This window comes from Pan paniscus, chromosome 2 (assembly GCF_029289425.2).
Source record: "Pan paniscus chromosome 2, NHGRI_mPanPan1-v2.0_pri, whole genome shotgun sequence".
In the NCBI taxonomy this organism is placed as follows: Eukaryota; Metazoa; Chordata; class Mammalia; order Primates; family Hominidae; genus Pan; species Pan paniscus.
The window spans coordinates 10,857,331-10,883,357 of NC_085926.1; the positions used below are offsets into that span (position 1 = coordinate 10,857,331).

Below are 26,027 nucleotides of genomic sequence, written 5' to 3' on the forward strand. Positions count from 1 at the left end.
TGTTGCTTTGAAGTTTCTTCCAAAGGAATTGGCAGATTCTTCTGACCTCAGGTGTGTTTTCTGGGGTATTTTTTGGCAATCAGTTTGTGTGTATTGTGGTAACAGAATGTAACATAGCTTCATTTACTTGGGGATATCTTCTTTTCTTGGATCCATAAAGTAATTGGCTGTTTCTTTGCAAGAAAATATGGAAGTGTGATCATCTCACCAATGATTTCTATTTTCTTTACAGTATCAAAATTTATCCCTATTTCTGTGCCTTTCTACAGAGACATAGTGTAATCTTTTTAAAAGACATTCTAAATCTCACATAGCAATTGACTAAATTAATTTAAAATATTTTATCCAACAAAACCCTTAGCTCAGCTATAGTGATGAAATAGGAACAGCTATACCCTTGGTCCCTTCCATTCTGGCAGTGGAAACTACATTGCAGCTGCCATGTGGGAGCCATCCTGATTTCAGAGATAATAAGGTGAACCATTTTTAAAACATGTTTCTTAGAATTGATGGAATTGAAGCTCTGAGAAAAAGTGGGACAGCCAGGAAGAGAATGCAAGAGAGAAGAGCACAGGAGTGAAGATGGGACTTGGGGGACACCAACATGTAAGGGGCTGAGAGGAAGAGGAAGCTGAAGGGTTCCCTGAGAAGAAGGGAAAATCCAGGCTAATGAGGCTTCAAGGCGGGAGAAGGAGGGCGAGGGTTGTAAGATGTGTGCTGGGCTGGGCATGTCCATTGGAACTGGCCATACTGGGTAACAGCAGCTTCCATGGCGTGCTGGAACTTCCGGGAAGTGGAGCCAGCTTATGCATTCCTCCCTGTCAAAGGGCTTATCCTTGAAGAGGGGGAAGCAGGGAGGCTGAAATCAAAGAAGACACATGGAGGTTGTAGCTTGGATGACACCATTATCTAAAAGGGGGACACAGAAGGAGGAACAGATTTGGAGGAGACAGTAATAATTTTGGTGTTGAGTATGTAGAATTGTAGGTCTTCATAGGAAATCCAGGTAGACATATACATAAGAGGGTTGAAAATATGGGTCTTAAATTCAAGAGATACCACTGTGTGAGGAGGATTAAAGAGCATCAGTACCTTGGTGGCTCCTAAACCCATAGGAATAGGAAAGAAAACCCAGGAGAGTGTTTAGAGAATAGGATCCGGGTGAGGCCCCACTTCTGGGAAGCAGTTTGGAAATCTGTAGAGAGCAGCTTCCTTTGAGAGCTACCTGTGAGGCAGGACTTGTTCCTATGCCTAACACAGTAGCTGGCAGATAACAGATGCTAATTGAAGGTGATTGATTGATTGGTTATTTGATTAATTGATTGAAAGAATGCATGAAGAGGCCGGGCACGGTGGCTTAAGCCTGTAATCTCAACATTTTGGGAGGCCAAGGTGGGAGGCTTGCTTGAGCCCAAGAGTTCAAGACCAGTCTGGGCAACATAGCAAGACCCCATGTCTACAAATAATTTAAAAAATTAGCTGGGCATGGTGGTGAACACCTGTAGTCCTAGCTACTTTGGAGGCTGAGGTGGGAGGATCACTTGAGCCCAGGAAGTCAAGACTGCAGCAAGCAGTGATTGCACCACTGCACTCTAGCCTGGGCAATAGAGTGAGACCCTGTCTCAAAAACAAAAACAAACAAACAAAAAAAAGCCGGAAGTAATGAATCTGTGAAAGAGTCTTAAAAAAATCATGGAGAAAGGAAGCAGAAAACTAGAAAAGTCCAATGAAGGAAAGTTTTAAAGCTGCAAAGATAGGAGATGAGCAAGCGTGAAGAAGCCATTAGGTTGGACTATTTTAATAGTCCCTGGGGGACCCTGGTGTCCTGTGGGATGGCTGCCAAGTAGAGAAATGAAAGAAAGAGGATAGACAGCTTTCAAGTGAGGTGAGAACAAGAGGTGAGCATTGATTCTTCTTCCAAGAAATGAAGCAGTTTTGAAAGGAGCATGTTGCAACCATCATGGGTTAGCTGGGAGGGATCCATGTTGCTCAGGATCCCTGAGGAAGGGCCCAGGAGAGCCCAGAGTCCTTGACCAATTGGATGGATGGGAGGAGAGTCTGCCTTTCAGAACAGGGGATTCTTGCAGGAACAAGGCAGCACCTTGCTCTTTCTGGCTCCAAATGCGGCCCCTGAGTATGGGATCCCTCCTCTCCACAACTCCATCCCAAGTGTGTTTAAGGGAGTAAGAGGACATGGGGTGGTGCTTCTCATCTGGCAGTGTCCCCCCACTGGCACATCCTTGCCTGGGGAACTTGTAGTTTAATGGTGCCCTTGGTCGCCATGGTGACACCAGCCTTCTAGTCTAAGAGAGATGGATGGGGTTTAAATCATTATTAGCCAAGGTTCCGAGTATGTTTTCCAGGCAGTAAATAACAACTCCTAATACCAGTGTAAGCTTGGCTGGGCACTGTTGGAATGTTTATGTTGCTTGGGCTTGTTTTCATTTTGGGTTTGTTTTCTTTTCATGGTCTTTATGGTAGAGCTACGTAAAAATCAGTAGCATTGACTCCCTAGCTAACCTTAATTCACCATGAAATAGGCTTAAACACTAGACTCCTTCATCCAGTGAATTTTAGATATCCTGTGGACAGGGATTTAAATTGGGCTCAGCCTTCTTAATGAGCATGGTTGCTATTTAAGTATCTTGTCACCGTTGCATACAGTGCTTGTGTCTTTCCTTGGAGGTGATTTTTCCCAACCTGGAGAACTCTGCCTGCTTTGTGTCCTGGGTTCTTCTTGCTTTAAGGACTTTCTTCATGTAGCACATTCTAGATCAGTACTCTGGAGCAATGGGAACATGCTGTGCCTCCTTCAAAGTTTAGCTCCAGGAGGTGCTCTCTGGCACACCACTGCCAGCCAAGCTGCTCACACCACTGTGCATATGCCTGAGGCCCTCTGCTGCCATCCTATGAACTGTCAGTCATATACATCTGTTCTAGGGTTAGCTCACACACCCTTGAGGGCAGGGACCCAGGTCATTCATCAGCATGCTCTCAGAATCCAGCACAGGGCCTGGCACACTGTGGGCTCAGTGGATGGATATGAATGGAATTCAACTGCGAGTATTTTACTCTCAGATGGAGAGGCTGAAATGAGAACATGGACTGTTCACACCAGAGCCTATTGCAGACATATGGGGTTATGTCCTGTTATGTTCTGTTTGTTCTTACCGTGTTATTGAGGTCTGAATTTATTCATTCACCAACTATTTGCAGTCCATGTAGGTCTTCCCAGGAAGTGTTTCAGAGCCTGTAGAGATGAATAAAGCCCTTGCCTTTGAGTAGATACCAAGTAAAGAGAAAGCCAGGTCTGTGAACAGCTGACCGTATTACAAGGCAGAATGAAATAAGGGCTAAGTAGAAGGAGGAAGGGAAGCTACTGTCTCCTGAGGGCTGATGTGTCAGGTCACTGTACCTGGTGCTGTGTAGACATGGGCTCATTTAATCCTTACATCTACCAAGAGAGGTGGGAACTATGGTCTATGATTCACAGATTAAGAGCCTGAGGCTTAAAGGGATTGAGTTCATCTGCTACATTGCTATCTCCATTTTACAGAAGAGAATATCAAGACCTAGAAAGATAATAGCTTGCCAAAAGTCAGCCACATGCACACAGAGTGCCAGAGGCTGGATGTGAACTTTGATTCTCTGAAGCCAAGGTGGCTCCCCGTATCTGTATGCCACATTGCTCAGTGTGTTGCAGGCTGTGACAGGAGTGTTTTGTTCTGCCTGGATGGCCTCTTACTGAGTCCTAGAAGACATGGTCATTGAACTGGTCTTGAAGGTCAGCAAGATTTTCATAGGTAGAGAAGAGGAAAGGACCTTCCTTTCCTCATCTCCACTGTCCCACTCAGGTGAAGGGTGACATGAAAGCAAAGGTTTGCAGGCAGGGAAGTGCAGGGTTTGTTCAGGGGACACAGGAGGACATGGTGTGAGATGAATGTAGTTGGCTCATAGGGGAACTCAAACTCCCAAGGGGTCCGTTTGGGGCTTTGGAGTTGAATGGCTCTGAGCTTGAATCCTGCCTTTATCTAGCTTTGGAATCATAGGTCAAATGCACAACTTCTGGGTGCTTCAGTGTCCATCTCTGTGAAATGGGAATAATATTTTCTGTCTTCTAGAATTGGATAATGTAAGAATAAGGCACATCAAGGAAATGATAAATGTCAGTCCTATTATTATTAGCTATCTTCTGATCCTCCATTTCTCCCAAGTGAAGCATTTTTCCCTCTTGAGCCCTCTGTGTCCAACTAGGATGTCTCTCATTACCAAATAATACAGTCTTGGACTCTCAGGACTGGAATGAGCCATGGGTGTAGGTGATCTTTATGTTCTCAGCCCTCAGTGAGAAGAAAGAGTGACACTATTCCCTAAGCTCTTAGATGTTAGATTTCTTACCCCAGCCCCGATGATGCCTGACAGGAAAACACCCCTCCCTTGTGACCTCTCAGGGTTTGGAGGGGCATTTTCCTGTCAGTATCTGAGAAGTCTCAGCAACTTTCCCCCCAATAACTGCACGTGAGCCCCTAGCAACCATGTACCCCTCAGTGGAGAGCCCCCAAGCTCCTTCCTCACCAGGTTCCTGGCACATCCCAAAGGTTGGAGATACTCGTTGACCTTGGCTACTCTTGAAAGCCTGGCATCCCTCTTTACAGTGCAGTCTTCCTCCCTGTTGCGTGTGTCTGTGATGGTGCACTTGGGTCCCCTGCTTCCCTTCAACTCAGCTTTGATTTCCTTCTGTCCTTTTAAATTGAAGTATGATCTTATTTGGTTTCATCCAGATACAATTTTTTCCCTTCCTTCTAGGCACTGTCTGCACCCTGGCCCATCGGCCGCCACAGTTAGGACTTCAGAGAGGATTCTTATCCATAGTGGCCACTCTGGCTGATTCCCTCTGTCCTTAATTTGAGTCTGGCTGCTGCAGCTCCTCCAAACAGATGTGTGTGCTTCTCCTCTGTCCAGAGGTCTTTCTTATCTCTGGGTTCTATTCACTCAGATTTTCCCAGCCAATGGATTATCACCTCTTAACACCAGCCTTCCACTGCTGCCCCCATCTATCAGGGAGAAGATCCATAAGGATTGTCAAGAGCCATTTCCCAGTGCCCCTCACAGCTGAGACAGAGCTGATTCCTGCCTCTTTGTCTGTGGTCTTGAACCCTCAGATATGTTGTTCTCTGCCAGCCAAGGCCACTCGCTCACTGGGTTGGAGAGGCATTGCTTATTGCACAGTGATGGTGAGTAAAGGCAGTCACAATCTTTCTAATTATTGAGCTGTCTTCATGTCAGATGCTTTGCAGAGTGATCTCTAACCAATCCTCACGACATCATTTGAAATAGGCATTATCCTCATTTCACACAGAAGATGGAAGCTTAGGAAGGTCTCATGGACCGCCAAGCCCATGCATGCGCCTTGTGCTTGGTGATGGGGCCCATGCCAAATTTGGCCATCCTGTCAGGCCCATTTTAAACTGGCAGAGAAGGCTAAAACTGTGGTGGCCAGGCACAGTGGCTCACACCTGTAATCCCAGCACTTTGGGAGGTCGAGGTGGGCAGATCACAAGGTCAGGAGATCAAGACCATCCCGGCTAACACGGTGAAACCCCGTCTCTACTAAAAATACAAAAAATTAGCTGGGTGTGGTAGCATGCACCTGTAGTCCCAGCTACTTGGGAGGCTGAAGCAGGAGAATCGCTTGAATCCAGGAGGTGGAGGCTGCAGTGAGCCGAGATCACACCACTGCACTCCAGCCTGGCTACAGAGTGAGATTCTATCTCAAAAACAAAAACAAAAAACCCTGTGGCTTCCCAAGACATGGTGATATCTTTGGTAAAGCTGTTCTAACTGCTCTTTACAAGACAAAACTTTCTGAAGACTTCCTGATTCCATTTATTGCTGTTCCTGGTTGACTCCAGGTGTAGAAGGATGGTCACTCTTAAGGGTCCACCTTCAGGTCCTGGGTTGTCCTCAGAATCTTCTCTTCCTGTCTGAGTAGAAGGAAACAGTGTGGATCATTTGGGCTAGTGCCTCCATTTGGTGAAAAACAACAAAACAGCAACAGGACCCACCCAAGATCACAGAGGCAATTGGTGGTTAGATATTTAGCTTCCATGTTTGACTCCTTATAATGGAGACCTCAGAGAACAGAAGCATAAACAGGATAGTTTATTTCTCTCTCCCATAACAGCATGGGTGTGAGCTGCCTGGTTTCAGGGACCCAGACTCCTTCTGTTCTGTTGCTTTGCTTTCCTTAGGGTGTTGCCCTCATTTACATGGCCTAAGATGGCCCAAGACTGTTTTCATTTCAGCCCATGGGAAGGGCAAGAAAGGAAGGATGGGATACAGCCCTTCCCTTTAAGGACATGACCTGGATGCTGTACATGGCACCTTCATTTCCATCTTGTTGGCCAGAACATAGATGGCCACGCCCACCTACAAAGGAAGCTGGGAAATGTCTTTATTTGGGGCAGCCATGGGTCCTTTTGAAAATGAGGGGTTTTGTGACTGCAGAAGAGGGAGAATACAGTCATGGTCTCTGTGCTGTGGTGGGATGGAGACCACCTGCTGGGCTGTTCCCAGCTCCAGTCCTGCCCCTCAACACCTTTCTTCTCTTCCTTCTCAACCCAGCCCAGGGATAGTGCCCTGAAACGTGGATCCCACATGGGTCAGTGTTTAGTTAGATTATTTTAGGCCCCACACATGGGCTAATTTTCACAGCTAATGATACACCACTTGCACTTGTACAAAAATTATAACTTTAGCTCTTCATGGAAATACCACTGCATTGTTAAAATACCATTACCCCCTTGAAGAAATGCCACTGTTTTCTTGTGAAAACATGACTCTACCTATTTAGAATTTGGTTGCTTAAAACAGAAAGTTTTCCCCTACATTTACTATTTCTGTTAGAATGTTCTAGAACAACACCTCCAACAGTGGCAAAAATTGTGAGGAGGCCAGATGTGTCCAGGGTGGCCTTCCTTCTTTAGATATGCATTCTCTTGCATTTTATTCCCAAAGATAAATAGTATCTTTGTGGGAGTTATGCCAGACTGTTAGTTGACTGCTTTAATGTTCTTTCCTGGGAATGCAGGTAGTGGTCTCTAAAAAACCAAAGGGGAGAAAAATCAGTTAATATTTAAAAGAGTGATTGTCTAGGGATTGGATGTTCAGTGCCATGCTTTCTGGCCGTATGGGATGGGCAGATGCACCTGAGAGATAGAAGCGAGACTGGCTGGAAGGGGATGCAGGGGAGAGGCGGGACTGCACAGTGTCCTCTGGCTGGGAGAGTGGGCGATGGATTATGAGTTGCTGCCAGATGTCAGGCAAGCTGAACACTTGAGGTTAAAAACAGCCAGAGGAGACGACAAGATGGCAGCACCTGGCCACACGTGTGGCAGAGTGCAGCATGTGTGCTGGAGAGAGCAGACTTCTGAGCACTTCCAGCTCTGTGACCTAGAATTCCCTAGGCTTGGAGAGATTTTTGTCTGCCTAGGCTCGGAGGAATTTTTGTCTGCAAAGTGGGGAAAGAACCTACTCAAGTGGTGTGAAAATTAGTTAGAGATACTGTATGAGATATTTCTGGCACCCAGTAGGTGTTCAGTTAATAGCAGCATTTTCCAAGGCTCTGGGTATCAGGTTCACAGAAGGTTCAACCCAAATCCGTGTCAGGACCCTGGATAGCTCCAAGGAGTCCTGGTCCTTTGTGGCTGACTGAGAGAGCAAGGAAGGACCTCAGAAACCATCCATCTGGTCCTTTCCCACAGATCCAGAAAGAGTTCTTTCCACTCGTGGTCCACGGGATGATTTCAGTGATAATCCATGAACCCAGACTGCAGAGCATCCAATTACGAAGTGAGACAGCTCTTCCTTTTTCATGTCCCTTAAGGTGAAAGGTATGCTGAGGTGCTGGTTTATCTTTAGCACCTCTCTAGAACTTGCTTCTCCTGCTTTTGAACAAAGACAGAACACAGCTCAGACTCAGAGCCTTTGGCTAGAATTTAATCACATTTTATTTTCGTCACATTTATTTTTGTAGTTACTTTCCATTTGCAGTAAGAGATCATAGTTTTCTGTTTATGGTGGTAATTCACAGTTTTCTCATTATGTATATTTGTTTAATATAAAAGAGTGTACTAATATATAGATAATATTAAGTAAATAATACAAAGGTGCTATGTGTATATGGCAAAAAAATACTGGGAAGATGCTATGAATGATTGAAGTTTGGATTAGTCTATCCTTGCCTCTTCGTAGATGGTAAATGCCAGCCCAGAGAGGGTATGGAACTGGCTCCAGCTGCCCAGCACATTGGATCTTCTCATTTTGTGGTCCTAGGTTCTTGCCCCACATTGCCCTGCTTTTTTGGATGCCTTTTGAACAAGACTTGGCTTTCCAATTGACTCCATTATCCTGGAAAACTTAGGGTGGGGTGGCCCTTCTACAATGTTTGTGGCATTCCAAATGATCAGACAATCTCCTTGCTCTGAAATAAATGGCCGTGTCCTGGGCGTAGGGGGAAAACCACCCCACAATCCCAGTATTGGGATGTAAATGAGCAATTAGCGTCAATTAAAACAGGATACAGTATAATTACCACCAATTGTGCTAACCTTTATATTCAAAAAGCCTTGACCTGTGAAAAGGAAATTAAACAATAGTGAAAACTCTTAACCAAGGGGTGTGTTTTGGGCAGTGATGCCTCCTTTCATGGACTGAGGGTTCTGACAGATTAGACCCTCCTTTCTCCACGCCTACCCTTCTGGGTCTGGGCCACTACTGGCAGTGGCCAGGAACAGCCAGGCTTGATGGTACCTTGTCAGAGACCTTATTAGGCCCATCACCAAATGCTGCATAGTTCAGCATAATGCCTGAACCCTGCTGTGGCCTCTTGCCTCTTCCAGACAAATTCTAGGGCCTCAGACATCTTGAAAGGGACACTTTGCCAGGAAGCACCTTGCACCTGAGCTGTCCTGCCCTCTGTATATGATCTGGTCTGTCTTTTAAAGCCAAATCCTTTGTGATGTCCTTGTTTATAAATATGCCTCTGAAAATCTGATTCAATTTTCTGAATCCCCTTTTATGTGGACCCAGCATCACATATGGATGCAGCACAAAGCAGTGTTCCTAATGACCTGCATTGTAACCTTAGAGTTCCAGATCTCAGCCTGCTTCTTTGTTCCACTGTCCAACAAATATGTATTGAGCACACCTTATACGCTATCACTGTCCTGGGTGCTGTGGATGCAGCAGGGAAAATAAAAGACCAAACCCTTATATTGTAAAAATCTTAAACTTACAAGGCAAGAAAATTGCTGATGGAGAGCAGCTTTAGGTGCTGGGAGGATGCGGGAATGACAGGGGTGATGAATGTGGGATGGGGCTCAGGGAGGACGGGGCAATTCATCCTCTCAGCAACATCTGGGCAGACAGTGTGGTTTATGAGGCTAAGAGGGTGGCTTCTGTAGCGAGACAGACATTTTAAATGGACCACTCTGAGCCTCGGCTTCCAGACCTTTAAGATAGAAAGGACAATGAGTTCTCAACTGGAGGGCAGGGCCCTGACTTGGAGGAATCCTCCGCCTGTAGGGACTCAGATACACACAGGACAAACGTCTTGGGTGGCCGAGGAGCTGGGGATGGACTCTGTAGACAAAGAGAGACTGAGAAAAGGCAAGGAGGCCTAAGAGGCCTGGCACGTTCCCCAATAGCAGGGAACCTGGTAGTCTGGGGAAGGGTGGAGACTGGCCAAGTCACACGGCAAGCCCAGGCAGAGCCAGGACTGGACCAGCGTTATCCGACTCTAAGCCCAACCCTTTCATCATATCCCACAACCTTGAATGCGAGGCTGAGGAGGTTAGACTCAGGAACAGGGAAGAGACATGCAGGATTATTATTTTTGTAACTGCAGCTGCAGTATGGACAGTATAGGCTGTCAGTGACCAAGAAGAAAGGTGATGAATGGCACCAGCAATGGCGGTAAAAAGGGGGTGTAACTTCAGAAGGTAGTTGGAGATCTAGTTGGCAAGACTTGATCACTGATTGAATGTGGGGGAAGCTGAGAAGAGAGGTGAACCTAACTCTGAGCATACCTGAGTGACAACCTGGAGGTTCCTGAATATATGAGGGGGCAGACAATACCCTCTGCCAATTTCTGCGTCCTTGGCTAGTTCCACATCTTCCCTGCCTGATCCAACCTCTCCTATTCTGCTTATCTTTGGGGACCAAGCTCCAGTCCATGTTCACAGACAGGAGAAGGCTGGATCCCTTCCCAGAGACCCTGGAAGCACCTTCCCAACCTGTCTCCATAGCCTCCTTTTCTTGTGTGACCCTCATTGTGTGGTGTCATGATCCCAGGAGTTTCATTCCTAGATGCTCATGTGCATAAATTCCTTCCTCAAGGACTAGACCTGGGTCTTACCATTCTGTTGACCTGCAGGAGAGTCTGAGAAAGCATAAATGAAACATGGACTAGACCAAGGGTAGCAGATAGAGGGGTTTCATCCCAGCTGATTATGGCAGGCTGCCTGGAGTGCTGTGCGGAGGGTTCTGAGGCTGCATCCAAGCTTAGCTGCAAAGAATGCTGTGATCTATTAGTGATGTCTGGCAAGGCACAAGAGGGAAGAGTGGCAGTATGTGTGTCACTTATGTGCAGTCTCTTGATGACAAGAATCTGTATGGTTTTGACAATGCACAGCTGTTCTCAGGAAAAGTGAAAGATGATGTCCAAGTGTCTGGCATGGCCAAGGGTAGAAACAGATTAGAAGTAGCTTTTACAGAGCCACTTTTTAAAGTGGCTTTAAAAGAGCTATAGACACAGGCTATCCTCAGCATTGAATTTCAACCTTCATACCAATCTCCACTTGTGTGCCTTACATAATGATGCCTCTAAGCTACCTTTTGTACCCTGACTCAAGGCTCTCAAACCTCAGCTTACAAATGATTTTTTCTGGGCTAATGCCTGCCAGCCAGTGGTTTCATTTTCACAGCCTAACTCTTTGTCTGCACTGTGGTCTTTGGGCAATTCATTTGAATATTTTATTTCCCTTGGTTTCATTTCCCTTGGTTTATGGTTTTATAAAAGAAGTATAAAAATGAAGGTGTGAATAGCAGTGGAGGGAATGTAGTTCTCCTAAATATAATGTAGAAGTAGAGCATCGATTCAGAACTCTAAACAATGGAATTGCTTCAAAATTATCATCAGCCACATAATAAACCATGTCACTGTAGTAACTGAGGAGCAGTCTTCTGTACATGGTGCCTGGGAACAGTGAGGCTACATTTGGCCAGGTTTTAAGTGACCCTCTTAATGACACCCCACTGGCTCAGTCTACCCAGTGGAAACTGGACATAGCATAACCAGCAAGCATAATCATATCAAAGTGGCCCCACAGGTGAAGGACAAATTTTTATGATTTTTGAGTTGTTCTTATGTTTTACATGGTAAGGTTCTTTTCCTTAAATTTTGCAAGCATTGGGAATTAAGATAGCTGAGTTCCAAATATTATGTATCTGGAACACGTCAGCTCCTGGACATTCTGGATAATTAATCTTCTGCCACACAACAGAGACAAAAGTGGAAATTACTAAATGAAAGCAATGGGTTATTAGCCTCAACCTGATGTTTTATAGACTTAAGATGATTGGCTTTGGTTGGGGGGAGGGGGAGATTTTGAAGGAAATGAATCAAGAATGTATATGAAATGCTGAAGATCTATCATAGATGCTGTGTACAAAGCTAAGTGAAACTGGAGATTTTATAGCACTTTTAGCTCTCTGCAGAAACCATCAAGCCTTATTGATTACTGGCCTCTTATTTTTATTAATATTAATATTGATTTCTGCTCTTTTATATTTGATCTGCACCTTTTCTGGATTACATTGCATATGATAGCAAGAGATTGTGTTGATTACTTGACATGTCGATTGAGCTGATGGTTGATTTGGAAACAGGGATGCAGAAATTGGTGGTGCAGGAGCCATGAGTGGGCTGGGGAGGTTACCATCATTGCAGAACAGAGACATTGTCTGAATAAAATAGTCCAGCCTTTCAGGTTATGTCCACAGGACCCACTATCACCAACCTTTGCTGGTTCTAATTTCCTATTTTTGAGGACTGGGTTTAAAATCTCTGCTTTGTCATTTACAAATGGAATGACTTGACTTTTCTGAAAATCTCATCTCTAAAATGGGAAAATAACACAGGGTTTGCATGGCTGTTGTGAGGGTTGCAGATTGCATACATAGGTAGCCTGGTGGTTGAATGTGTGACCCTGGAGTCAGGCAGGACTTGCTATGACCCCCATGTCTGGTTGTCGTTCATTCACTGGGCAATCCTGGGCAAGTTATGAGTAACTTCTCTGACCTTTGTCATGTGTAAAAAGAAGATAATCATGCCTACTCATTCTTGTTGAATGTTTCATGTGTGGAAGTGCTAAGTAAATGCAGCCATTGTTATTATCATGTGTAAAGGGCTGGGCATGGAGTCAGGATGTCTTTTTCCCATCTTCCTTCCATCCCCATTTTCCAAGTAATGAATTCCTTATCATCCTTTATGGGCTGACCCTTCTTTGGAGAAGCCCTTCTGGACTGCTCTTGCAGTGAGGGACTCACTCTCTCTGTGCTCTTCCATTCTTTTTGCTCCCCTGATGACATGAGGCATGACCTCCTGTCTATAAGTCTTTCTTTACTACCAACTGGAAGTCGCTTGAAGCAGAAATTTCCCTCCTGTGATTCAGTCTTATTTTTACCTTCCAGGACCTAGCTCAGTTCTTGGTGCATGAGAGTGTTTGAGTGAGTGAGTGAGTAGGTGGATGAACTGAGTCAATAAAGGAATACATGAATGAACAAATGGGTGGAGGACTGAAGCACTGGTCAAAGAAACCCTGGGTTGAACAGGAGCGAGAGGCTAACTTAGAAAGCTGGAAGTCTCAGGGCATAGATTCTTTATCTGGGAAATTGGAGTCTCTGAACCAAAGCTTGCATGCATATCTGCATCTGAGCACATTTGGAGGGAAGGTCCTCAGATTCTCAGAAGTGTCCCTGGACCCCAAATGTTGACAAGTTGCTGATCTGAACAGACGGAGGAGGCAGGCCCCACTGAGAGGACAGAACCAAGTGATTGGAGGAGTGAGTGTGACAAAAGAGAAAAGTCAGAACTGGCAGGACACTGAGTCCTGCAGGGATCTCAGTTAAGGGGTGTGGCCGGCGCCACAAGCAGCCCCTGGGATGGGAACTCCTACAGTCCCTGCGGGCCTTGATGCCTCCTTCTAGGCCACTCTTGTGCGAGGAAACTCAGAGGAGGTTTGTGTCTTTCACTGTCTTGATTCTTATCCAGAATCTGCTAGCTAAAAGGGTTTCTCGGGTTCATTGGGTCCAATCGCCTGCCTCCAAATGGACCAAGCCCAAATGGTTCCAGGCAGGCACTGAGTTTTTTCTGCCCCCAAAGTTTTCTGCCCTTTTCTTCCTTTCCCTCCCCTCTTCTCACCTTCATTATTTTATCCTATCCTATCCTATCCTATCCTATCCTATGGCATGCCATCCTACCCTACCCTACCCTACGCTATCCTATCCTATCCTATGCCATGTCATGCCATCCTATCCTATCCTATCCTATCCTATCCTATCCTATCCTATCCTATCCTATCCTATCCTATGCTATCCTATCCTATGCTATCCTATCCTATGCTATGCTATCCTATCCTATGCTATCCTATCCTATCCTATCCTATCCTATCCTATCCTATCCTATCCTATGGCATGCTATCCTACCCTACCCTACCATACCCTACCCTATGCTATCCTATCCTATCCTATGCCATGCCATGCCATCCTATCCTGTCCTATCCTATCCTATCCTATCCTATCCTATGGCATGCTATCCTACCCTACCCTACCCTACCCTACGCTATCCTATCCTATCCTATCCTATCCTATGCCATGCTATCCTATCCTATCCTGTCCTGTCCTGTCCTGTCCATCTATCCCGTCCTATCCTATCCTATCCCGTCCCATCCTATCCTGTCCTATCCTATCCTATCCCGTCCCGTCCCATGCTATCCTATCCTGTCCTGTCCTGTCCTGTCCTATCCTATCCTATCCTATCCTATCCTATCCTATGCTATCCTATCCTATCCTATCCTATAGTATGCTCTGCTCTGCTATGCTATGCTACCCTATCCTATGCTATGTTATCCTATGCTACTCTATGCTATCCTATGCTATGCTATGCTACACTATCCTATGTTATGCTATGCTATCCTATGCTATGCTACGCTATGCTATGCTATGCTATGCTATGCTATGCTATGCTATGCTATACCATCCTATCCTATCCTACGTTAGTCTAGCCTATACTATCCTGTGCTATCCTAGTCTCTCTTTAACTATGCATACTTAACTTTCAGTAAGAGCTGTGGCTTTAAAAATGTGGGTATTGACCCAACAGTGAATTCTAAAGTGGATTTAGAAGATCATGGCCAGCTTATTTAAAAAAAGAATACAATAGAAAATATTAGCATGTATCACACATGTGTTATGTTGTGAAACTTCTTTTTCAGCTCTATGTGTTCTGGATTGTGATGTATATTTCTTTCTGTGTTGTGGTCAAAAAAATTCAACAAGCACCACTCTCAAGCACATCACAGGCACTCAGTAGACAGCACTGAGAGACCTAGCCTGTGATGAGGTATGAGGGAGGAGGACAGGCCGTGTTAGGGGTTACTTCTTGTTGCTGCACCAGGAAGCCCTTCTTTCCTTTACCCCCTCTGTGGCCCACTCCTATCACCCCTGCTTCCTTTTCCTTTTTAATTTTATTTATTGTGGTAAGAACACTTAACATGAGATCTGCCCTCTTAACATATTTGTAAATATCCAATGCATTGTTGTTGACTGTAGGTGCAATACTGTCCAGCAGGTCTCTAGAGCTGATGCATCTCACTACTGAAACTTTATACCTCCTGATTAGTGATGCCCCATTTCCCCCCTCCCAGTTCCCCACAACTGCCATCCCACTCTTTGATTCTATGAATTTGACTCTTTTAGGTACCTCACATGAGTGGAGTCATGCAGTATTTGTCCTTCTGTGACTGGCTTGTACAGATGAATGGATCAAGCAAATGTGGTCTATACACGCGGGGGAATGCTGGTCAGCCTTGGGAGAGAGGGTCCTGGTGCAACATGCACCCAAAGGACATTGTGCTGAGTGAAGTAACCCCATTGCTCTCACCCCCTTCTTGATTCTGTCCTCTCCTCTTGTGCACAGGTTGTATACGTGACTGCGACATTCCCCTACATCATGCTGCTGATCCTCCTGATACGAGGGGTCACGTTGCCCGGGGCCTCAGAGGGCATCAAGTTCTACTTGTACCCTGACCTCTCCCGGCTCTCCGACCCGCAGGTAAGAGTCGCTTGCTCAATGTGCAGCATCACCCACCACCACTGGGAAGCCTTCTGCAGAGCCCCTGCCACTGGCCACTGAGATTCAACAGCTGGTTGAACAGTGGAAAGCCTGTGGACTCTTTCCCAGAATAATTTTAAATGCATAAATTTAATACGTAGGAAATCAAATATTTTGAAATACCGTTACCAAAACATTTTAAAAAGGCAAATTTGTGACATGGTAATAGATGCACATTTTAAAACGAGGACATTACATAGCCAGATCCAGCAGCAAGTCTGATGACTACTGTGATTTTAAAGCAGCAATGAGCATAAGTGACATTTCAAGATAGCTACACCATGATATGAAAATATCTTCTATTGCTAACAGGACTGCAGTTCATTGCCTGCATCTAAAATTGAAACAAATACTAAATTTCAGTTAGAAGTTAATTAAAAATTAAAAAAAAATTTCTGCCCCAAATCACAGATCTCTGCAGTAGTGCATCTTGGTGAGAGAAACTGGGTCTTTGTTCATGATTGATTTTCTTTGTGGGAGTAGCTCGTAGTAAAAAAAGAGTTGGAGAAACTGGCTAAGCTATCAGTTGTCTTTGGTAAGGCATTGGTTGTTCTGAATGGTGAGCAGTAATTGTGCCTAAGGTTCTCTAAGTGGGTACATGGTGGTGTGCCCTGGACTACATTAAACAGATAAAAACAGAACATCTCACAAGCCTGGTGGTTCTCAACCTCAGCTACATGTCAGAAACTCTTGGGGAGCTTTTGAAAACCCTAATTCCCAGAGCATAACCCAGACCAATTAAAATGAACTCTCTGGGTGTGGGTTGCAGGTGTCAGTATCTTTTAAAGGCCTCTAGGTCATTCTAGTGTGTGAAATAACTTAATCAAAGACATTTGAGCAGGCAAGCAGGCACTCATTTTTCTGTTAAAACACAGAACACATGGAATCAGTACAGTTTCCAAATAGGAAATGAGGCTTGCAAGAAGTTTCAAGTCTGCGATCTGTGGCTTCCAGCCACCTCCTGTTAGGGGAGCTTGTGGGGGAAGCGTTTGTTGGGGGATGGTTAGTGCAGCTCAGAGGCCCCTCATCACGGTGGGCAGAGTGGGAAGTTAGCTCATTTTTGTCTCAGTTTGCCATGCCTTGCAGGGCCTTGAGGCTGAGGATACCACTAGGCACCTGCATGGCATTCTGAATTGCAGGCAGAATCCCTGGGAAGAAGGAAATTAGCTTCAACTGTTGGCTTTGCCAGTTCCTGATCTCTGATGGCAAAGGCTCAGTTGAAGGAGCAGTTTTGGAGAACATATTTTACAAACCACTGATCGGTGTGTTTTTATGAGGTCCATGCATTCTGCCTTGATCCAAGACAGATTTCCCCTTCTCTCCTCTGCTTATGGGCTTCTTTCTTCCTGGTAGTCATTCAAGAGCCACTGAGTGTCACCCAGAGTTTCCAAATCTAGCTGATCGTCCGAACACCTTGGAACTGGTTACAAATGCTGATTCTAGGCCCTAATCCCAGAGATCCAGTTGCAGTGGGTCTGTGATGGCACCTGGGCATCCATATTATTAAGAACCCCCAGAGGTGATTCTTATAATCAAAAAAGTTTGGGAAAATCCAGGTGGCACCTACACCTTAAACGCCACCCGCCCCCCCCCACCGCCCCACCTCCCACACACAGAGAGAGAGAGAGAGAGAAAAAAAAAAACAAACGAGAACTAACACAGAGGTGAGGCAGGCCAGGCCATTTTCTACCATCTGCTTCCTTTTAGGCCCTGGCCACCAGCCAGTATTAAGTAGTGGAGAGCACATTGGTCTGAGAGTTGGGACTTGGGTTCTCCTGGTTCTGCCATGGAACCTGAGTACCTGTGGACAAGTTCCTTCTCCCTTCCCTCTTTCTGGGCCTCAGTTTCTTCACTGGTGACATGAAAGGGTTTTCAAAGTGGATTTGGAGAGCCCCCACTTTTCCATGAGCATAGGCTGGCAAACTATGGCCTTCAGGCCACATCCAGCCCTCTGCCCATTTTTATAAATAATGTTTTATTGGAACACAGCCTGTTATTTGTTTACATATTGTTATCCATGGCTGTTCTAGCACTCAAAGGCAGAGTTGAGTAGTTGAGACAGAAACCCTATGGACCCCTGTGTCGGGGGGTGGTCCCAAGATTACCTACATATTTGGTAATTTAGGATTCACAGGACACAGAAGCAGTTATACTCATGGATGTGGTTTGTTTCCATCATCAGCAAGACAAAGACACTCACCAGGCAGAATGTGGAGGAATCCATGCACAGGCTTCTCACTTTCCCTCCCTCCTGCCTGGAGCGGGTATGCAGACTGTGTTCCTTCCTCCAGCAAGGAAATGCAGCAGCATGTGTGCAGGGTTTCTGCCCAGAGAAGACTTCCTGCGATGCAGAGTCCAGGTTTTTAGTGAGGGTGTTTTATTGACTGCACGGGTACTTCCTGCCTCCATGATCAGCCACAACCCTCTGACTTCCAGACTCTCAGAGGAAACACAGGTGTTCACCAGAAATCATATTGCTATACAAATGGTCTAGGCAGGCAGCCTTTATGGGATTCAGTGTTCCAGGCATACAAAACAACCGTGTCAATTAGTACCACAGGGAGCATCCTAAAAGCCCAATTCCCAGACAGCAGGCAAGAGCCAACACTACAAATGGGCCCGACTTTGGAGCAACATTGGGCCTGCTCTGTTGACTCTTTCCTACAGGCCTGCAAAATCTCAAGTGTTTACCACTTGGCTCTTTCTAGAAAAAGTTTGCTGACAGTGCACTGGGGTACCCTCAGGGGCATGTGAGCAGGGGTTGATGGGCCCCACTCCACCTGACCCCCGACTCCGTCCTTGTTGCTCTCCACCCCTGCTGCCACCAGCCTAGTCCAGGCCACCACCATCTCCCACTGGAAAACTGTAGTAGCCCCCTAACTGGTCATCCAGAAATGGCTCCTTGACCATCTAGGCCACTCCCCACCCAGCAACAGAGGGATCTTTTTGAAATGTAAATCCAATGGGCACCTCTTTTGCTTAAATTCTCCTGGGATTCCCTGTGGTCTTTGGAATAAGATCCAAATGGTGGGGTCCCCACTGTCCTCTGTGAGCTGCCTCCTGGCTGCGTCCCCTACCACTCTCCCCCTCTTTCAGCTCATTCCAGGTATTGACCTCCTCTCTGGGCATCCAATAGACATGGCCTTTCTACCCCAGGGCCTTCACATATGCTGTTTCTCTGCTGGAAACACTCCTTCTTTCTTCCCCAGACCGTCCTTCCCCAACTCGACTGACCAACCATCCACTCATCCTTTTTTTTTTTTTTTTTTTTGAGATGGGGTCTTGTTCTGTCATCCAGGCTGGAGTGCAGTGGTGTGATCTCGGCTCACTGCAACCTCCGCTTCCCAGGTTCAAGCAATTCTCCTGCCTCAGCCTCCTGAGTAGCTGGGATTACAGGAGTGCTCCACCACACCCGGCTAATGTTTGTATTTTTTTTTTTTTTTAGTAGAGATGGGGTTTTGCCATGTTGGCCAGGCTGGTCTCAAACTCCTGACCTCGTGATCCACCCACCTTGGCCTCCCAAAGTGCTGGGATTACAGGCGTGATCCACCGTGCCCGGCCCACTCATCCTTTAGGACTGAGTTTAAACATCACTTTCTCAGGCAAGTCTTTCTGATTGCCCACCATGCACCACCCCCAGCACCCCGTACTTATTTTCCAAAGCACCTACATATCCTATATATTTACAGTAAGATATTTATGTGTGTATATAATTGTGTGTGATCTTTATTTGTTCAATGTCCATTTACTTGTTGAACAGGTATTTTCTGAGTGCCTACTCTGTGTCAGAGATTATTGTAGGCATTGACAGTTTTCCACAGGGTGGCCACTGGCTGAGAAGGCAGCTTGGGAGCAAGGTCTGTATCTGCCTTTCCTACCATCGTATCCTCAGTCCCTGATGAGCTCAATGCCTGGTACACAGTAGGTGTTCCTTAAATGTTTGTTGAATGATAGGAGTAAGGGCTATTTTCATTTTTCACAAGAAGGTTCTCTTTAACAAAAAGTCGAATAACCTCCAGATCACCAAATCCGTGAGCTGTAATGTTTTTTGATTCTCTGTCAGCGATGGCCAGGAAGTGTGTATGTGTGTTTGTGTGTGTCCCAAAAGCAACTATGTCCCCAAAAAGCAACTGCTGATTTTCTGTGGCATAAATAAGGATCGTGACCCCAAGAGGGAAAGGAAAACAAAACCCCATGTATGTTGGTGTGTTTTGGCAGCTGGGGTATGCTGCAGGAAGAAGCCCAGTGTGGCCTAATTCCAACTGTCCCCATTTGTGAATACCCAGCCCATGAAGAAGCAAGAAGCACTGGTTTCCATTCCTGCTCTCTGCCAGTGGTGATATGACCTTGAGGAAGGCTCCTAGCCTCTAGGGGGCCATGTCCCCTCCTCCCTCAATCACAGGTCGCACCCGCCTGCCCCAGCCAATGGCCTTGAAGGTCAAGTTTGATGGCCCAGTCATGGAGGAATATTTTTTCTTTTGAATTATGTATGTATGTTTATAGGCATTAGGAATAAAACCGGGACATAAACCATATCAAAATCATGGCTTTATTGCTATTATTGCTAGAATGAGACTATATATATGATATGTATGATCTCATACATACACATATATACATACATACATATATATACAGGTTGAGTATCCCTAAGTGCTCCAAAGTTTGAAACCTTCTGTGTACCGACATGGCTCTCAAAGGAAATGCTTCAATGAGCATTGGAGCTCTTTGGAGCATTTCAGATTTTCAGATTAGACATACTCAACCTGTACATACATACATACACATATATGTCATATATGTGATTAAAAGTGAGGCTAATTTAAAGGCAAATGTTCAAAAAATATTAAAACAAGCATGGACATGACAAATGTAGTGCAGGTGGAAGGTGGCTGGCCAACATCTAAGGCACAGTGCTGTGGGGGTAGAGAAACATCCTGAGCTAGTCTTAGGACTTCCATAGCCACATGGTCACCCTACAGACAACTGAGGCACAGCTCCCAAAGTTAGGAAGAGTAGATTAGGAAGAGGAGTCGACTGGAAGTATTTTATCAGGAAGTCAGTGAAAGTTTCCATCTTGTATCTCTTTGTAGTGTTGTCCTCTTAGCAAGTCCACATTATTTGTTTGTTTTCTGAAAATGATCCTTAGTTTTCCTGTACTTCTGGAAATGATCCTGCAGTTCAAATTGCACCAGGAAGAAAAGTTCCCAGATAGTGTCCCTAGGCCTGGCTGTTGGGCTAGTCTGGGAGCATGGGCACCTTTGTGTCTTTGGGATAATCCAGCAGTTGCAGTATTCAGGCCTCTTGCAGCTATGAGAAATTTAAGTGGGTGACTCTATAGCCAGTAAAATCTCTCCCACAAGTGGAGAAATAGGAAATAGGAAGGAGAGGTGATTAGGGGAGGAAGAGAAGCCTGCGGGGAGTCAGAGGGCTGAGCCTCAGGCTGAGCTCCAGGATACATTCAGGTCTCCAGCCTCTGAGCCCCATTGGTCCCCAGGGCTGCTCCATCTAGTCCCTTGGAGGATGAGGGTGAGCTCAGGTGGACTGAGGGCCAGGAGGGGGTGAAATGAGCACTTGGTGGGGAGTCCTTCCTAGTCTATGGACTCCAGGATGGCAGGGATTACAACAAACATGTGTCCCATTCATCTATCACCAGAGCCCAGCAACCCTTCCTTAATTTGTTCTACTGGTAGTTATTGCAGCCCCACCTGTGCCAGCTACTCAGCATGTAGAATGAGTAAGAGCCTCCTTGTCCCCAGGGAGCATGCAGTCTGATAGGAAAGGGTGGAGTCTCACCTCTTCTGGGGTTCCCTCCCTAGAAGAAGAAGGAAGTGGGGTTGGATGAGACCAGAAGTTCTCCTCCATTCTTACAGTCTGTTGAGAAGGAGTAGCAAATTGTTGTTGGTAATCATCTGAGTAGCAGAGCCTGTGAACGACTTGTGCCTTTTATACATTAGAGTGGGCTTAAAGTGACTGCATTTAGGCTGGACACAGTTGTTCACCCCTGTAATCCCAGCACTTTGGGAGGCTGAGGCAGGCAGATCACTTGAAGTTGGGAGTTTGAGACCAGCCTGGCCAACATGGTGAAACTCCGTCTCTACTAAAAATATAAAAATTAGCCAGATATGGTGGCACACACCTGTAATCCCAGCTACTCTGGAGGCTGAGGCAGGAGGATTGCTTGAACCTGGGAGGTGGAGGTTGCAGGGAGCCAAGATAACGCCACTACACTCCAGCCTGAGGGACAAAGCGAGACTCCGTCTCAAAAATAAATAAGTAAGTAAAGTAGAGTGGCTGCATTTATACCATCACTTTCCCTCTCTTGCCTTTCTAGGAACTTCCTGGAAAGGTCCACTGGGAAAGTCAGGAGGGCTGTTAGCTTGTGTACCTTGCGTTAGAACCCCAAAATTGCCTTGTCTCTTGTGGCTCTGTGAAGGGCCAGCCTGCCATCGTGCTCCAGTAATAACCGTGGGGATGGCATGTTATCAGCAGAGTTTACTTCTCTGCAAACATGTGTGGGGTTCATGAAGCCTGGGCCTGGGCCAGGACAAGTGGGCACGTGCAGGTCAGCAGGTAGAGGAGAGTCCCTTGGCACCTTCCCACCCCAGAGGATACTCTTCTGCCCGCATCCCCACCAGAGCAATGAGGAGCCCCAGTTTAGCCCTGTGGCCCGTCCATGATCCAGGATCTCCATTAATTCCAGACTGATTCCCAGCTCCCCTTCCCTCAGGATTACAAGGGGCTCAGACATGCCTATTTGCTGTGTCATTTACATTTCTAAAGGGGACACAGGGTGTCTGACTGGCACAAAGCTCTGGACTCCAGCTTCCAGCCTTATACAAGGACGTTCCCTGGGAGGGTGCTCCTGCCCCTCCACATGTGGGCAGCAGGGATTCTGCATGAAGGCTGATAAAGTGTTGAGCTGGGTGGCTGTGGCTACCTTCATGGTGGCCCCATTCGTCCTCCCTCCCAGCCAGTAAAGCCAGAAAGGGTGAAAAGAGCTCAGCCAGGAAACTTGAGGGCTGAGACAGCACAGCAAGTCATTTCTACTCCTTCTTTGGAGCCTTGGGAGCCATTTTACTTTCCTGCTCTTTATGCAGAAGTGGGGAGAATACCTTCTCCACTGATCAAGAGAGAGAAGTGTGAAAATTGTTTGAAAGTCTAACGGGGTGCCCACCCGACCAGTGCAGTCACAATGAAGGTCCCAACCACCTTATTTAAAATCGTACCACCACCCCATGTGCTCCTGGTGCATCTCATCTGTCCTCCCAGCTTGCACTCATCACCATCGCAGACGCCATTCAGTTTGCATCACCGTTCTCCACCCACTAGGATGTATGCCCCATGCAGGTGGAGAATTTATCTGTTACTTGCCCTGTTCAATCTCCAGACCTGGAACAGTCCCTGCAACACAGGAAGGGCTCAGGAGATATTTTTTGAATGAATCGAAGGAAGGACCAAACAAGTGAACAAAGGAAGGAAGGAAAGACAGAAGGAAGAACAATTTCTAGTACAGCCTGTGTTATTTTGCGTTATGGTTGCAGTTGTGGGTGTGCTCTTCAGAAAGAGGCATTCTTGGTGTAGTGGGATCTGGTGTGGAGGCGAGGAAATGGGAGTCACTCTGCTGCCACTGGCCAGATGGTGACCAACAGCCTGCCCCTTGACCTCTCTGGGCTCCAGGTTCTCACCTGTGCATTGTGGGTAAGAATATCGGCCGCACAGGGAGGCAGTGGGGCAAGTGTGCACATGAGGCCCAGAGCACCTCCACTTTTCCCTTCTGGCACCCAGCCTAGGGCCTGGGAGCCAGAAGAGCTCTGGAACACCGGCGGCAGTCCTCATTTTTGCCTCCACCTTGCCAGCTCTGGGCAGGATGAGTCAGGGCCCCACAGCCCAAGGGGGCCGGGGGGGGGGAGGGGGAGGGCGCTTTGAACTTGGAACCGAGGACCTTTATTGTGGATCCAGTAAATTAAGTTTCTCGTCAAGAACTTGAAGCGACACAGCAGCTTGCCGCTTTTGTCCCCCAGCAATTTGCATTCCGTGGTCTGTTATAATTTTCTAAACATTTGTTGGTCTTCACTGTCAGCCCCATGTTCTCTCTGAAGTGTGAAGTGCTTCCACTCCATTTTTTGCCCTCAAAATTTTACTTTCTGTCTTTTCAGTCTTTGGGGAGCTGAGGGGATCTTGCAAGAAATCACATTGTTCCTGCCCCAGATTCCCGCTCCTCTCACTCATCATTGTGTTTCAAGTGTGTGTTTTCAGGGCAAGAACAGAAAGGCCTGTCACAGATCCAAATGGTGGGATCTGCTTTCTCCGGGCACTGGTGCACCAGTTCCCCAGATCCACCTCCTCTGTGCAGGGAACTGGAGCCTGAGACTAAGGCGTCCAAACTCTGGAGCTGGAATGAAAGATGCCCACACTGTGAGAGCACCTCAGAACACCAAATCTTCCCTGCCTCCCCACCCCACAAAAAGATGAATCAGGGAAAACAAGACCCCAGTTCAAGACCCTACCTGCTGAACCTCACATGTTACCATGGAATTGCTGCCACCTGGTGGCAGTGTACTCTGATTCTAAGCAAAGACCCAAAGAAGATTGGGCCTTCTGGCTGTTGGACTTTCAAACAAAAATGTCCATATCGACATCAACACAGAGACATTATATACGGTTTTGAAAATATTGCAAGCCTCACTGAGGTGGGGGCCACTACTTGAGACTGAAAATCCCCCAAAGTTTCCTTTCAATGTATTTGTTCCTGAGTTAGTTTCATTGTTCCTAATACCAAGCACTGGAATGTAAGATCAGATCATCACACATGGCGCTTATCTTCAAGGAAATGACAGTCTCTTGACACAGACACATGATTAAGCCAATGACAACAGTGGTGCCGGGCGGTGCTGAGGTTGGAACTGACCTGACAGGTGTACTCCTTCCAGTCAGAGGGTAAATTCCTCCGTAATTAGAGACGCATCACTGATCTAACATCATGCACGCTTAAAGGTAGTGGATGTTTATTCTTTTCTTGTTTCATTCCTGGCTGTTTCAGCAGTGTCTTATGATCCACAGTCCTGGAGGTTGAAACGCTGCTTGGGTACTCATAAAACTACTGATGCTGGTTATCATTGATTGATTGCTGACTTTATGCCAGGTACTGTGCTTTAGAAACTTGTCTTTTAATTTATCCAATCAGCAAATAGTTGAAAATTATTGTATTTTAGACATAGGAGCTAAATGCTATATATAGGTAAAATTCTCATGACCTATAAGATAGGACCTGAGGTCTTTGTACATCATCTTATAAGTCATGAGAATTTTAAAGCCTGTGTCTTAAAGGTTCTACCAATGAGAGGACTGAGGCTTTGAGGGGCTGAAGCTTGCACAGCCAGCAGCTGAACCCAGGTGAGTCTGACTTGGCTGTGTGAGGGATACGGTACTGAAACTGTGTCGTGTCTGATTTTCCTGACCTCTCTCTATCCCTGCCCAGTCCTGGGCTGGCATTCCGGTTCTGGAATCTCTGAGCATCCCAAACCTATGTGACAACTTTGCAAGAATCCTAGAATCTTAGCCTTGGGCAGCTTTAATCTCCATTCAGCGCAGGAATCTTCTCTGTGGTAACCTTGTCAGCCTCCAGTTGGCCCCTCTGAGAGGGAGGCCTGTTACCTCTACTTTGGGACAACGTTCTACTCACCTGGTTCCCAATGTTGAGACATTCATTCATTCTATAATTTGATTATTCTTTCTTCACTTATCTGCTTTAGTTTGTCAGTCCCTCACTTTGAGAGTATCTACCAAGGTTGAGCATACTAAGTTAAGTGCAGCCTGAACAACTGAGGCACAAGTCGGCCTCCTCCGAGTGAATAGAATAGAATCAAATCACCTCCAAGGTGGGCTTCTATCTCCTCTTGATCACCGCTGCTCCCTTTCTCACATGGCAGACCAAGGGAGCTTGTTAAAAGGGATCCTGGATCGTACAACCTTCTGGCATTGTTCTTTGAATGTATTTTCCTTTAATTATTTGAATGCATTTATATTATATATTTATAGTAGCTTCTTTAAAATCTTTTATACTACGTAGTTGAATTACTAGATGACCATCTTAACCTTGTGTAGGCTCAACTTTGTTTTCTTAGTGCAGGTCTGTAGAAATCTGGACTGTTCCCAAGCCCCTCTAACTCAATAGGACTTGATAGGATTCCAAGCTCTGCCTCCCCTATACATCTCATCAGGGCTTGGCTTTAGACTTAATTAGGATGAGTGTAAAGTCGTTCTGACTCTAGAGCATGGGTCTCCACTGAGGAAGCTTCACCTCCCAGGAGACATTTGGCAATGTCTAGAAACATTTTTTGGTGGTTACAATTGGGGGATGTTACCAGCATGTAGCGGGTAGAGCCCGGGGTACTGCTAAACATCTTACAATGCACAGGACAGCCTCCATGACAAAAAAAAAAATCAGGTCCCAGATGTCTGTAGTGCTGAGGTTGAGATACCCTGCCCTAGGACATGGTTCTTGCTCCTATGGTGAGGTCTTTCTGTGTCTCAGCTGGGTGCCAAGCATGAAAACTTGGGGTTGACCAGA

General features: G+C 46.2%; 1 protein-coding gene across 2 annotated transcripts in view; it reads left to right on the forward strand.

Moving 5' to 3' along the window:
* Nucleotides 1-26,027, forward strand: part of SLC6A11 (solute carrier family 6 member 11) — a 124,884-nt gene that overhangs the window by 43,817 nt on the left and 55,040 nt on the right. For both annotated transcript variants that reach the window (XM_034955786.3, XM_034955787.3), the window contains exon 6: nucleotides 15,260-15,394. In XM_034955786.3, coding sequence (XP_034811677.1) covers nucleotides 15,260-15,394 — 135 coding nt within the window. The remainder of the gene's footprint in view (nucleotides 1-15,259; nucleotides 15,395-26,027) is intronic.